This window comes from Belonocnema kinseyi, chromosome 9, assembly GCF_010883055.1.
Source record: "Belonocnema kinseyi isolate 2016_QV_RU_SX_M_011 chromosome 9, B_treatae_v1, whole genome shotgun sequence".
NCBI classification, from domain to species: domain Eukaryota; kingdom Metazoa; phylum Arthropoda; class Insecta; order Hymenoptera; family Cynipidae; genus Belonocnema; species Belonocnema kinseyi.
The window spans coordinates 42,913,849-42,930,146 of NC_046665.1; the positions used below are offsets into that span (position 1 = coordinate 42,913,849).

A 16,298-nucleotide genomic window follows, 5' to 3' on the forward strand; every position below is an offset into this window, starting at 1 on the left:
CAGAGTAGAGTCAAGATTAGAACTAAACTAGTGGCCCTGAAGCCCTCAAATATATAGGGCTGCTTATCTAATCGAAGGAGGAAGCTGTGACTATATTACAGCGGTATCACGAAAAAAATAAAGCATACATGTTTTCATTGCATGATAATAATTAACCAAAATATCAATGCTAAGGGTCGGTTCCACCAACCTCAGTTAAATCATTGGTTAACTGACAGCGGGTTAAATGTAATGCCATAGTTAAGCATCGATTATCCTGTCGCGCGATCCACCACGTTTTTGGAGGTCCCGGTCATTTAACCAGATAGTCGTTTCGAAATAACTCCTATTTTACTTTTAACCATTCACGTGATTGGCTACTTATCGGTCGAGTGAAAATCAAAGCAATAGGGCCGTGCGCGCCAAATCCAAATAAGATTCACTCATACACGCGCGCATATATATATATTTCGGTTTCGATTCCTCTAGAATCAAGCCGAAGGGCCTATGACAAAGCCACCGAACGCGTTCTCGGGTTGCGGATAGAGGTGCCCTGTACCATAGGTTTCTGCCGAATATGGTTACAAAAATTAATAGACAGTCGCGGACAATTGTCCAGGGGTGGTCCCGAAGGAGTCAACCTCCAAGCGGAGGTGTGAAATCCGTGCCGAAAGCTAAATGGCACCTGGGTGAGGTGTCTAGAACAGTGGTCGGCAAACTTTTTGCTTAATTTTCAGGTATGGTCAGGCTCCACCCGACTTAAATTTTTCTACTACTTTTCGGTCTATTCATATACCTTAGTGCGAGTTAGCTTACTCCAGCAAGGGTGTTTTGTCCACAGGAATGTCAAAGTAAGGAAATTTTAAAACTTTTAATTTTTCAATTAGCGATTTTAAAATAGCATTATCAGCATCTACGAATTTTTCCGATTCCAATAATATATTACTTGCCTAAAAAAGTTAAAAATTTGAAGGAGTTTATAATCAAGAAACATCAGATTGACAGTCAATTTAATACTAAATACTTCTCAAACTTTCAACCTTTATAAACAAATTACATGTCTTTGGAATCGGAACTATACGTAGATTCCAAATATATTACTTTTAAGTCACTGATCGCAAAATTACGAATTTTTTAATCTCACATTTTTGTCCCATTTTCTAAGAAAGGACCCCTGAGGAAAGGGATGATCTGGCCAAGCACGCAGGTACTGCCCTGAGAGTAGGTCACAGGGCAGCCAGGGCAGGCTACCCTGCCCAGGGCAAGAGCGTGCCGACCACTGGTCTAGAACGGTGACTCTGGGATACCGGGCGACCTCTCAGAGTACGCAGCCTTATCCACGGTTCAAAGAAATGGGTCGACCAACAATGTCGACCACTCCAGAGCTGGATGAGCCAATGAAGATAAGAGTCAATGCATTGGGGATTGGCGGAATTTTGAGGCTTTTGGGTTGACGGAGAAACAAAATCACGACTTGCTAGAGAAACACCTAGAGAGCTATCGCACTTCTCGCATAAACGTCTGCGAAACCATGCTGAACTACTCCAAAAAAGGGGCTATATAAGCAGAGCGCCTACTCTACCACAGCCAGAACAAACCGACAACAGAGAAAGAGAGGCGACACTAAGACCAACCGCGGGCATAGGCATTCGATAGAGGAAGAGCGATGCTTTATGACTCAGAGAAACATAAACACCCAGGTTTCTCTCAAGCCTAAAGATTCAGCATCCTACCAGCGTGACCTATCGATGGCCTGGATTGATTAACGGAAAGCTTTCGATTCGACCTCCCATAGAGACTTATCATATGGCTTTTGGAAACCTTAAAGATTATTGATTTCAAATCGTAGATTTCAAATTATTTATGCCTTACGGTCCAATCATAAATCGAAAATAAATATGAGTCAAAAAAACATGTTCTTCGAAGCTCAGATATTTATTTAATAGAAAAAACTCCTTTTAAACTTTCTGACGTTTCGGTACACATGCGTACCTTTTGCAAAGGTTCTTAACCTGAGTTGATGATGGTTTAAAATAGTCAAACAGATCAAATTTCAGTCAAAAAAACATAACATTTGAGTCAATTATTTAAGAAAAAAATTAATTAAAATGTAGTCATTTTAGAAGTCTCAAAAAATACTGAGACTTCAATCGATTAGACTACATTTTCTAAAATATAGTACGAGAAAACAAATTAGCGTAGATTAGGACGGACGAACAGAAATTAAATTAAATTAAATTAATTATTAAATTTTAATATTAAATAATTAAATATCAACGGTTGAAGAAAGGATTGATTTGTTTCATCAAATCATTTTACAGCTTAAAGATTAATCCGCACATCGTAAGGTGCATAGAGAGATTGATGCCGCTTTAGAAAAACAGATTTACTATCTTATCTGGACTCAAGACGGTATCATTACCACCTTAATATACCGTCGCCACATTTTGAGCCAATACATTCCCGATGATAGTTGTAGGGCGTGCCATGTACACCCCGAGCATCTGGCACACATACTATCTAGTTGTCCCACTCATGCGGGAACGACCTTGCCAAAAGACAGATGATAAATCTATGGGAGGTTGAATCGAAAGCTTTCTGGTAATCAATACAGGCCATCGATAAGTCACGCTGGTAGTATGCTGCATCTTTGCAGACACATCTATTGATGAGCACGTTCACCCGATATTCTGCTACGCCTTTCTTTGAGCCGCGTTCATACATTTCTTGCCACACAGGTTCAATTGCCCGAACAATCCTATCATTTAGGATAGCTTTGAATATCTTATACAGTGTGTTCAGACAAGTCATTTGCCTGTAATTCTTCAAGTCAGCTAAGTTGCCCGTTTTCGGAAGGAGTACTGTGCGCCTTTTCACCAATCACTCCGGAATTGGTTCTTCCGACTTTAAATATAAGGTGAAAATACGAGCCAAGTGCTAATGGGTTGAAGGAAACTTCTTCCAGCTGAAGGTCTTGATACCATTTGGTCCCGGAGCGGAATATTTCTTCATCCCTCTTAATACTTTTTTCACCTCCTCGGTAGTGATGGGTGGGCATTCTTCATCAGGTGTTATGAGGGCATCACACAGCTCCTTGAAGCTATTTATGTTGTCTGAGTTTCTTGGAAAAGTCGAGATGGGTCAAAGAGAAACTTTTGATATTCTCTGACCCATCTCTCTCTCCGCTCTAAACTTCTCTTAGCGTCAGATAGTATCCGTATTCTCTCAACAATATTCTGCCTGATGGTCAGCAGCTTTGACTTGTTAAGTGTGTGTATTCGTCTTTTGGTCTTATGATCAACCGTTGGTTCTGTTACACGGTTCGCATCCGCCAAAGCTCTCGCTGCATTATACACACAACAATTGATAGTCCAGAGGTCGGATTCTTCGGAAAAATGTCTACGAAGTTCGTCATTCATTTCAGCCAGATCTTTAGACTTGAGAGAAACTTTGGTGTTGATGTTTCTCCGGGTCGTAAAGCATCGCTCTTCATCTACTGGATGCCTGCCCGCGGTTGGTCTTAGTGTCGCCTCTCTTTCTCTGTTGCCGACTTGTTCTAGCTGTGGTAGAGTAGGCTTTCCGCTTACATAGCCCCATTTTTGAAGTAGTTCGACATGGTTTCGCAGACGTTGTTGCGAAAAGTGCGATAGCTCCGGGTGTTTCTCGCACCACAGAACATGTAGTCTTGCCATGTAATCCCGTTCAGGGGCCACACTCGCATCGCAGCAATCTAGCAAGTCGCGATTTAGTCGGTCCGTCCACCTAAAGGTCCGGAGATTTTGTCGATCCATCGCATTGAATCCATCTTCATTAGCTCCCCCAGCTCTAGAGTGGTCGGTATTGTTGGCCCATCAATTGTCGAGTCCTGCGCATCCTGTTGTTTTAAACCGCACTTACCACACACACACACACGAGCATACGCGCGCACACAGCTGATATATACAAATTTAGGACTTTATTTATGAAAAATAACAATTCTACTATAAAGAAATTGTTACAAATTATAAGTCACATTCTTTGAAATTAAATAACTTATTTGAAATAATTTCCGATGAAAATCACTATAATGTTCTTGGAAATGTTTGAAATATAATTTATTTCAAACAAATTGAATCTAATCATTTTTTTGTAAAAAATACCCGAGAGCGAGAAAGTACACGGAGAAAAAATATTCTAATAAAGTTACAGGATTTTCAGTTAAAATAGGGACAGCATAGCTTTTCTGTAAAGTTTACCGAATTTTCTGCAGAGTTTACTGAATTTTAATTAATTTTACAAATTTACGGATACTTTCTGAAAAATTTAAAGTTTTTTATTAGACTTTACAATAATTTAAAGATGTTAATTTGACGGAAAAGTTCAGTAAATGTTACAGAAAATATCCTTAAATTTATCAAAAAACTAAATATTTCGGTAATAAAATGTAGAAAATTGGTTCATGTTTACAGAAAATCTATGCTGTCCTTATTTAAACTTAAAATACGGTAAGTTCAGCATAATTTTGTTCTGCGTGTATGAAAATATAAAATTAGCAAATCAAGGAATGTGTTCTCGTTGAATATAAATTTTATTCACAAAACCTGTGGGCTAGACTCTAAAGTGATTTTGAAAATCCTTCACTCTAAAATATTGAACTCTACTCTTGATTTTTGTCTTTTTCAACTGAATATAAGTAGCATCTGCGAATTTCAAATAGTATTCAATAAGTTAGTATTCAAAGAAAAAGTGTAAAGTGATAATTATACAAAATACATGTTTCAAAACCTTTTTATTTTATAAAATAATTTTTGTAGGAAAAAATTTAGAAAAAAATAAGTAATTTTAAGTCACAGCACTAGAAAAATTAAAATTCGCCCCTGACCTCTGTTTCTCACAAGTGCTTAATCAATTTCTCTAGTTAGTATATAAGAAAGTTTCAAATTTTATATCTCAGCTTCAAGCATGCGTCTGCGCCATTTCGTCGAGAGCGTCTTATATGTGTTGTATTAGGTTTATTTATGTGTATATTATATGTGTATAAGTAGTTGTAGGTGCCGTGAATTGTATTTGCGACGAAATTGCATTCTGATTGGATGTGACTGACTAATGAGTATGTGTATCTAAGTGTGTGCTACTGATTGTGTATACGTTTTTTCCACTCACAAAGAAGCTTACGGTTTACCAAACTAGCAGTTAAAGTTTCTCGATGAGTGACAGTCATTCCTTCATGCCTTTCCAGTAAACCCAGGTACATTGTCTATCGAGCTCTCGACCACGTTTACCCAACTTTATAGTAATTTTTATCTAACGTTTAATATATTTCACAATTATGTGTGTTAAAATGTTAACTGTCAAGTACAGTAGTAATTAAAGTACAGTTCGGAAGATATTCATATCAATTTGTCACACTTTCATGTTTGTGAAGGAAGTATTACCTAATTTCGTCTTACCAAACTAGAAATAAAACTTGATCATTGTGTCCATATGTTCCAAGTCTACCCAGCTGAGGTTGGTCAAGTTTTTCGAATTATTTTTCTCCGTGTACATTAATGGATAAAAAACTAAGAGCAGTTACTAAAAGAAATATTCACGCAGTGTCGTAACCAATTAGGTTTTTGGCACCAATGTATACGAGGTCTCGCGACTACAACATTTCAACAAAAGGATAAACATTTATATATGCTTTGCTACCATGATTAATAAAAAACATGATATTTTCCAAAACTTTTAATTTGATTAAAAGTTTTGATTTGAATTCGAATACTAAATTTGGCAGTTTCTGATTTATAAGCAGATAAAATGTGCATACTTCCAACTTGAAACTTTAATATAAGGTATTGTACGGAAAAATGCATGCTAATAGCTATCCATACGAAGAACTCACACAAGTCCATTAAGACGCTCCAGCTTCACGTCGATCAAATAAATGCGTGTGAAAGTGTCTAACCTATCGAATCTCTCTGTTCTTTCATACTTTTAGGGCTTAAATATGTTATATTTGTAATATCATGGGATATGCCTTAGGTGTATAAAATGCGATTTTTTCTTTTACTTGCCTCAACAACGAAATAGTCATTCACAGTGTCTATTTTAATTGGTTTAATTTTAAGATACTCAAATTTTGCAGTTTTCAAAATAAAAATGAGAAATGAAATTGTTTTTCAAATAGAAGTAGTCAAATTTAAATTGTTCATTAATTTTAGGAGCCAAAAATTAAATATTTGTTTCAGTTTAGTCAATTAAACTTAAATTGAGTGATTTTTCATCTGGGTAATTGAATATGTTATCGAGAATTTTTCAATATAAAAACTCGATTTGAAAAGGTTGTAGTCTAACCAAATTACAATTGCTTTGAAATCAAAACAATTTCATCATTGAATGAGTTTACATTTAAAGAACTTTTTTCAAATATTCTTACTGACAAACTGATCACAAAATCCTTCCTTAATTAAAAGTTTATATTGAAGTCCAAAAAACTAAAACGATCTTTTATCACGAGTTTTAACATTTTAATGCCTTAAAATCTAAAGGTAATGTTTAATTTGGATTGATTTAAAATGTATATATAAACAATATCGTAATTGAATTATAATTGCATGTTGATTTTAAAAGCAAATGATTTCATTTTCGCTCTCTTTGGAATGTTTACTAATCGTCCTGAATATTCGCAACCCTAAACTTATAAATATTTTTTTAAACTTGGTATTTTATTTAATTTTTTAAATGATTTTACATACATATGTGTATCAGTGAAATAAGGACAAACAGGACTAAAAAGACTCGTACTACTGTGACTGAATGAAATGTAAAGTTGTAGAAGACTATAAGAGAAATCTTTGAAATTCAGGTAGATGACTGTTCTGTTTCTGCTCATGCATACGAAAATATCAAGATCAGAGGTCCATTCCAGCGAAAGAAATTGCATGCAGACAGATGCGCGTTCGCTGAATACGCTGCTGACTAATCGGTGGTATAGCTTCTTTTACCAGAACTGCCAACGCCAAGCAGTCTGTGGTAGCAATACTTGCAATAATTGCCATGGAAACAAGTCTAGAGACTTTTTCATGCCATAAGCCTCATGAATATTATTATATTACAAATATCTTCAGAATACTCTCGTTTCTTTTGAATGCCATTTTATCTGATTTAAGTACTGTAATCGAATTTGCTTTTGGCAATCAAATACCGACAGAAGAAAAACGGATTACTTCCTCTTTACATTTTCAAAAAGATCACCCACATTGTAATCACATTAACTTTGCGCTCATTTATTTTTTTATTTTTCAGAAATTTTTGCCACGACTTGTCAAATTCAAAATGTTAGTATCATTCGAGAGATAATTAAAGAGACTGCTTCTTAAATGAAAAAGATATTCGAGGCGATAAATTATAAATATTGGACAAAATTATATTGTATAATTTTTTCGGCTATGTATCATTTTCTCGCCAAGGATGAGAGATTTGTTTACTTACTTTTCTTGAAATTTCTTCTGTCGCTCTTTGTCCTTTTTCCTCTTTTTCGGTTTTTTCGCGGGATCGTATTCTCCTTTTAACTGGAATTTCGCCCTTTGAACTGATAAAGTCTTCCCTCTGATTTTCCATCCATCCAGAATATTTAGAGCGAGGTCTACGGATTCAATCTGAAAAATATAAAAAATGTTGATTTATAATGTGTATTCCTTAGAAAAGTAAAATCACTTATTATTCAGAGTATTTAAATATAAACAAGTTATACTTTATTACACACTTGATAAATGCGAACTCAAAAACAAGACTGAACTCAACATACAAATTTAAACAAATCTGAATTTGGATATGTAACAGATGGCTAGTAAGGAATGTATTTTTGTCTATGTTGAACTGACAGCCGATCATGAATTAGTCTTTCCTGTGACATTAATGTCAAAACAAATCAGTTTATGTAAACACCATTTAAATATTTTTAATATAATCTCAGAACCGGAAATGAAACGAATTTCTAGAGGCTCTATTGGAAGCTCGATTAGAAGTATGTAGGTTATTTTTTTACATACTCTTAGATTGATTAATGACATTTCTACCAATGTTGCATACTTATTTAAATATTGAATATTAATTTACAAATTAAAAAAAAATCTATATGAAAAGTGAAAATATTAAAATAATTAGGAATTAATTAAAGCCACGAAACTTGATCATTAAAACCTGACGCAACCATTTTCTGCAAACATTATTAATTTTTTCACTGAAAAGTAAACATGCCAATTAATTTCAAGAAGCTTATAATAATAACTTTAGGGTTTGATCATTATTATCAAATACTTGTTTTCAATTGCTAAAGGACTTGAAATGTATCAATCTGCGATAAAATAATGTGCTCTCAATCCATCAGAACTTGAAAGCATCTTAATACATGTTTTTCATTTATAAAAACACTCTTTCTTGCAGAATCCGCATACAATGTTTAATTTAAGATATTAGTAGAAGCTTGAAATAGCATTAATAATGTATTCCGATTTAGTGCTCGATCTTGATCGACAAGAAATAGCCTACACTGAAAATAGTTTCGATTACAAACCTGCTGAGCAAAACCGATTACAAATAATCTATCATTTATCAGACAGGTGGGATTGCATCGAGTGTAACAGTCAGCAGATCAATGAGCTACCTCATCTAAAAAATTTATTAGGTTTTATGATGCAAATAGTTAATATGTACGATAAAGAGAAATTAGTTAGTTTAACGATACTATTAAGTGATTGACTGTCATGTGTATTTTCTTATCACACTTCATTGAGCCAATTAATATTTTTGGTACTCTTTTTCTTTGTGAGTTTCTATTACTATTATTTTATTTAAAATGTTGTCACAGGCTTAGAATGGTTACAGCCCAATATATCGAAGGCATTTTTTGGTTTAGAGTTGGATTTTATTTGATTATTATTCACGGGGCTATCCCGGTATATATTATCAGTCACTGGTGCATTTTTATAATGCAATCAAGTGATCTGATGAAAGCAGCTAGTGTGTAAGAATATTTTATAATCGTATTTATAATAAATAAGTAATATCTATTAAGAAACAATTTTATTTCGGGAATTTCATTATTTAGGAATTTTCAAATTCGGTAATATTATAGAATGTTCGGGAATTTGATTGTTTTTGGACTTTACTTATTCTGGAGTTTTAGAGAGTTGGCATTTAATTTTTCAAGATTACTGTGGTCTATTCTTCATTAATGTCAAAATTCTTCAAGTTCGTGGCGCCACCTCAGTGTTATATTATAAACTAGAATTTATGTATTTCCCTTTCTTTAATAGACCCACAACGTGTCTAGTGTTTGAGATTGTCACTACAGAGTATTAATTGTTCGAGTAATTCATTATTGTTTACAATTTTTCCCATGCAGCACCGCCACAGTGCTATATTATAAATTACAATAGATATATTTTTTATTGTGATTATAACTTTTTTAATACACGTAAAATCCGTGACTGCCTAAATTAATTTTTCAACATCGCTTGTAAATATATTTCAATTTTTCCTGGAATTAGTTTAAAAGGTGAAATGAAAAAATAAATTAAATTTTTTAGAAATGCAATTTTGAGTTTAAAATCAAATATAAAATAAGAATCATTTATATTTTGTAATGAAAATAGGTCTTTGATGCTTTTTTATCTGGTAAAATGAATAATTAGTTATTAGTTGATTACTAAATTTAAGTAACAGTTAGGAATGTGAAAATGAAGAAAAAGATTAGAAAAAAAAGATATGAAGTAAAAATTATTTGAATGCTTTAGTGAAAATTATAGTTTAATGTTTCTTATAATGTGAAATAATTAATTATTAGATGATTTTTTTTCAAAATACTAAATAATATAACAATTAAAATTTAGTTTCTGAAAATGAGATAACATGAATTGATTATTTATTTGACGGTTATATAATTGAATATTTAGTACAATCTGCATAATAAAATTTATTTATATTAAAACACCCCTATTTCAATTACATAATTTCTCAAACGATTCTAATATTGTGAAATCGATATTGCATTTATTTTTTGAATTGATATCCAAATGCATTTTAATTTTTTCTGAAATTAGTATAAAGAGTTACTAATTAATCAAATTTTCAGAAATGAAAATGAAAATTAAAAAAAAAGTAATGTAGAACGAAAATGACGTTAATGTTTAAATGAAAATTATAGTTGAATGCTTCTTACGTTATGAACATATTAATGAATTATTAGCTGATGTTTTTCACAATGTTAAATTATATAAAGATTAAATTGTAATTTCTTTTAACTGAGTAACATAAATTGAGGGCCGGGATGCAAGAACCGGGCGAACGCTCGAAACGGGTAAAATTATTGTCCACGTGAAGAAAGTGGAGATGGAAAATTTTGTTTCAAATTTTAATTTTTCAAACATACATATTACTAGTAAATTTAATTTCGCACCTTTTTTCCTCGTGCAAAAGTTGTAGCTTTTTTAGTTTTCGAAATAAAGAGAAAAAACGATTTTTTCACCAAACTAAAATTTAATTTCTTTTTTGACTTCAACTCGTGCTCAGTCACTCAATTTTGGGAATTTCATAATAAAATTTGCAGGGGTTACGCTTTGTACTATTCTGAAAGTAATTCTGAAGGTTAGAAGTTGAAATATTTACATTAAAAAAAGTTAATCATTTTTTTCCGTCACGTCATAAAAATTGTACATTGATACATTCCAGCGCTTGGGGAGTCGAGCGAATTTTGAGCTAGAAAGAAGTTCCAGCGACAAAGTTGTTCAGTAAGGAATAAATCAGTTTTTTTGAAACTATTACTTCGATTAATTCAACGGTTTAAAAACCATGATTGTTTTACTTCGAGTGCGGTCCGTGCTCGCGCGTAGCCAAGAGCGTCTCCTGCGTCTCCGTTCGGATAACCGAATTCGATCGACAGCTCGTTAAAAGTACACAATAAAAATTAAATAAGTACTAAAAATAATGTTTTCTTGTCAATATATTATACTTTACCACTTAGGCTTATTGAAAAATGATGATAGAAATTCTTTCAAAACAAATGTAAAATATAGGAAACTGTAATCATTAGAGCCTACATTTTATAGTGCATTCTGCTATGTTAACAAAACAATGTAAAAAAATTGTCATTTCTGCTTCGTTCTTTGAAAAGTGCACATTTAAAGATTTCTTTCAAGACAAATAGTGTCTCAAGCATTTTAATTTCTTTTTGGATTTCAAACCTCCTCTTTTCTCGGACTTTAATGCGCGTTGAGACAGTTGAAAGTTAACTTTTATTATATTTAATATTTATGCTAATTAAAAATAATCGATTATTCTCATTTTACTGTTCTTTATTTCAGTTTTCTTTATCTTTTCTACTCCTTACAACTATGTCTTTGAAGCATTTTTCGTTAAAATCCTTTCCAGACTGATTTAAATACTTTAACAAGCATTTTAAATCTTTCAGTTTTTCTTTAGTGATTCCGCTGTTTTAAAAGAATTTCCATCATCATTTTTCAATAAGCCTAAACAGTAAAGTATAATATATTGATAAGAAAAAATTCTTTCTAGTACTTATTTAATTTTCATCGTGTACTTTCAACGAGCTTGTCGATTAAATTCGGTTATCCGAGCGGAGACGCGGGAGACGCTCTGGGCTACGCGCGAGGACTGACCGCACTCGAAGTAAAACAACCATATTTTTTAAACCGTTGTATTAATCGAACTAATATTTTCCAAAAAACTTCTTCATTCCTTACTAAACAATTTTGTCGCTGGAACTTCTTTCTAGTTCAAAATTCACTCGACTCCCCAAGCGTAATTAAATTTCCTATTTAAATGTATGTTTGATAAAATAAAATTCAAAACCAAATTTTCCATCTGCACTTTCTTCACGTGGAGAATAGTTTTACCGGTTTCGAGCGTTTGCCCGGTTCTTGCATCCCGGCTCTCAATTGATTATTTACTTCAAGTGTATGCGATTAAATATTGGCCATAATTTGTATATTAAAAGATTGTGCATGTTTAAAATACCTCCTTTCCAATTACATTATTTTTATCAATTATTTGAATCATTCACTGAAATTAAATCTTTAATGATTTTTATGTTATAGCTGATTAAATACTTATCAGCTGATTAGTTTTTACAATATTAAATAGCGTAAAGATTGAATGTTAATTCTTCTCTATTTAGAAAAATGTAATGATTTAGTTAAAGATGATGTGATTGAATATTTGATATACTTTGCAAAATAAATTTTTCTTTATTTTAAACCAGCCTCTATTACAATTATATGATTTTTTGAAATGCTTATGATTTTGTGGAATAAATGTCTGAATTCAATGTTTAAAATTATATGTACATGTTTTTTTTTTAAATTAGTGTAAATGTTGAAGGTCATTCCTGAAGTAAATTTTAAAGAGGAATTCAATTATGACCTTCATTTTGACCTTGAAGTTGACCTTCATGGCTTTTTGAAGGTCAACTTTGTTTTTTTTAAATAGAAACCCCCTTTTTTACATCTGCAATTGATAGAGCAGAAAATTGTACGTTCAGGTACGTACCCAAGTCATAGGTCGATTGTAACGGTCAAGGTCAGTTACAGGTTGTTTGAAATTAACAAAGTTTTCCAAGAGGTCAGTGTAATTCCTGAAGTAAATTTCAACGAGGAATTCAATGGTGACCTTCAATTTGACCTTGAAGTTAACCTTCATGGCTTTTTGAAGGTAAACTTTGTTTTTTTGAAATGGAAACCCCTTTTTTACATTTGCAATCGATAGAGCGGAAAATTCTACGTTCATGTGCGTACCCAAGTCATAGGTCAATTGTAACGGTCAAAGTCAGTTAGAGGTTATTTGAAATTAACAAAGTTTTCCAAGAGGTCAGTAAATTTCAACGAGAAATATATTGGTGAGCTCTGTATTGATCGTGGTTACAGCGTTTTGAATATTGTAAAATCATAAGGAAATTTTTCATTAAAAGTTCCGGGTGTTCTGGTGAGAGTTATGTTCCTCCCTGAAGAGTTATACAGTCCTATACCGTTTTTCGATACCTAAGACGATACCATTAGTCCTAAACCGTTTTTTATACGAATATTACGAATCGAAACTAAATCTACGTATTACGAGTGCATACTTACTATCTTTCGCTAAAAGATTATTATAGCGCATGCTAAACTTTCGGAACGAGAGAGGCTATCTGTATTAATGATGCGTGGTCATTTTTTGTAGACCATCAATTTTATTGGTCGAAAATTTATCTGATTGGTTGAAAATTTAACAACTTTGTTTAAAATTAATTTTTTCTGTTAAAAATTATTTATCTTTATCTGAAAACGTAACTATTATATGATTGATTAAAAATTAATCGTATATATTGGTTAAGTTGGAAAATCGTTTTTTTTTATAGAACATGAATCTTCTTGGTCAAAAATTGACCTTTTCCCTTGAAAATTTAACAATTTTGTTGAAAATTCGTATTTTTTCTTGTTCAATTCAATTTTTTAGCACCGTTTTTATCTGGAAATTGTACTATTCCATTTTTGGTTAAAACTTTATCCTGTCAATTTTATTAGTTAAAACACCAATTATTTGATAGAAAATTAATTTATTTTGTTGAAATTTTTGCGAAAATCTACATCGTGTTTCAAATTATTTCAAATAATTTCAAGTTTTAAATTAATGTTGAATATTATTCTAAATTAAAATTGTAGCGTTCAAACTTAAAATTTAGCTCATTACAATTTTAACAATTCAAGGCTTTCTATTACGAACCACTCTGTTCAAATTTGTATAGTTTTTAAAAGTTGTTTATAATGGCTTGTCCCAGATCTGAATTATTTTTTTTTTCAAAAAATCTCTGATCCAATTCAGAAATACATATAATTGCTTTGAAAAATTTCCTGTTCCAATTAAAAATACAGGATGAAATTAGAAAATTCAAAATTTTAAAACTGAAAATGATTTTTTTGAGGTGGACATCTTTTGAATTTTAAACTTGTACAACTGAAGCTTGACAAATTTTTAATTCAGAAATATTTCATTTAAACGCTCAATAATTCATACGTATAAAACACAAACATTTAACACCTTTTAATTTTACAATTTTTTTAATTAAACTATTTTAAAATACGAAATTACTATTTTATAATTTTTTATGACTTTAACATTTTAGAGATTTCTGGTTAAAAAATACAAATTACGCTATTATTGTTAAGGTTCAAAATGATAATAATTCAAAAAAATTTCAGTTCGTAACATTAAAAATTTAACGATTAAATTAATTTTTTAACTAAAAACTTTTTAAAATAAAAGTTACATTGTTTTTATTTTAAGTTATTCCAGATTAAAATTTTTGCATTGTTATTTAAAGATAAAAACTTTAACAAATTTCCAACAAAATAATTACATTTTCAACTAAAATGATAAATCTTAAACAAAAAAAGTTTTAATTTTTAATTAAAAACTGTTGAACTCATTTAAAAAGATATTAATTTTACACAAGAGTTGACTTTTCAGTCAAAAAGGATTTTTTTTTAAATTGTTAAATTTCAAAGCCAAAAGGATGAATATATGAATCATTTTGATCAATAAAAATGGATTAATTACAATTCTTTTTTAATTGGAAACTTTTTAAATTATAAATTGAATTCGTTTATTTTAAGTCGCTTTATATTATTAATTTTTACATTTTTATTTATAAATCCAAACTCAAAAGTCTTATTTACGAACTGACAATTTTAGAAATCGAACGGTGTAACAAAACAGTTTCATTTTCAACTAAAAAAAAACGAAGTTTCAACCAAATCTTTAAATTTTTAACAAAGGAGATGAATTATCATTTAAAATTATGAATCTTCCTAAAAAAAAGGCTTTCATTTTTTATCAAAAGCTGTTGAACTCATCCAAACAGAAATTTTTTTACACAAAACAGTTGAATTTTCAGTTTTTTTTAATTTTAGGAAAAAAATCGAATTAACACAATAAATCAATTTTCAACCCTAAAGTTTACTTTTCAACAAAATACCTTAATTTTCTATCAAATAATTGGTGTTTTAACTAATAAAATGTACAGGATAATGTTTCAACCAAAAATGGAATAGTACAATTTCCAGATAAAAACTGTGCTAAAAAATTGAATTGAACGAGAAAAAAAACGAATTTTCAACAAAATTGTTAAATTTTCAAGGGAAAAGGTCAATTTTTTACCAAGATGATTAATGTTCTATAAAAAAAACGATTTTCCAACTTAACCATTATATACGATTAATTTTTAAACAATCATATAATAGTTACATTTTCAGATAAAGATAAATAACTTTTAACAGAAAAAATTAATTTTAAACAAAGTTGTTAAATTTTCAACCAATCAGATGAATTTTCGACCAAGAAAATTGATGATCTACAAGAAAAGACAAATCTTAGACAAAATACATGAATTTTTAAAGAAATTATTTAATTTTAAAGTAAAAAAGACGAATTATCTACAAGAAGTTGAATTTTTTAAGCAAAAAATATGAGTTTTCAATGAAAGAGTTAAACTTTCAACCAAATATTTAAATTTTCAACCATAATTAAAAAACCTTGTTAAAAAAACGTATTTTTTTACAAAGTAGTTCAACTCTTAGTGAAATAATCGACTTTCAAACCCAAGAAGATGTACAGTTGATATTTTAACCAAACAATTGCATTTTTGACAAAAAATGATACATTTTCAACCAAAAAGATTAAATTTCTACTAAACAAGGTCAATTTCCAACAACATACATGAACTTTCAACGAAATTGTTTAATTTTAAAAACAAAGATTATTTTCAACCAAAAATTATGATTTTAATTTTTAACAATATAGTTGCATTTACAACAGAACGACTTTACAAACAAAACATATTTATAGTTGATAATTCAACCGAAAAATGTAATTTTTAATACAAAAGTATAAATGTTCCATAAAACAATTTAATTTCTACAAAGAAAGACGTCCTTTTAACAAAACACTTGATATCTTAACCAAAAATGGTATTGATTGTCAGTTTCACAAATTTATTTTTAACGAAAGAGATGAACCTTCAAATAAAAAAAAAATAAAGTGTTTAGAAAAGTAGTTGAACTTTTGATAGAAAAGAGGACTTTTTTCACAAAATAGTTACATTTTCAACAAAATAATTAACTTTTCAATCAAATAATTGAATTTTTATCCAAACGAGATGAATTCCAAAATCTCCAATTTCTTTTAAATGCAGATCAAGATATAAATAAGACTACCAGGTGTATACATATGAAACCGGTATTTTTTCAAGAAAAAAACACATTTATTTCAAGAGAATGATAACAAATATTTTATTCAAAGTATGCGCC

At 30.7% G+C, this 16,298-nt stretch overlaps 1 protein-coding gene across 1 annotated transcript in view; it reads right to left on the reverse strand.

The window, feature by feature from the left end:
* LOC117179507 (HIV Tat-specific factor 1 homolog) overlaps positions 1 to 16,298 on the reverse strand; it is a 282,439-nt gene that overhangs the window by 79,239 nt on the left and 186,902 nt on the right. Inside the window, exon 5 of the mRNA XM_033371377.1 lies at positions 7,432 to 7,598. Coding sequence (XP_033227268.1) covers positions 7,432 to 7,598 — 167 coding nt within the window. The remainder of the gene's footprint in view (positions 1 to 7,431; positions 7,599 to 16,298) is intronic.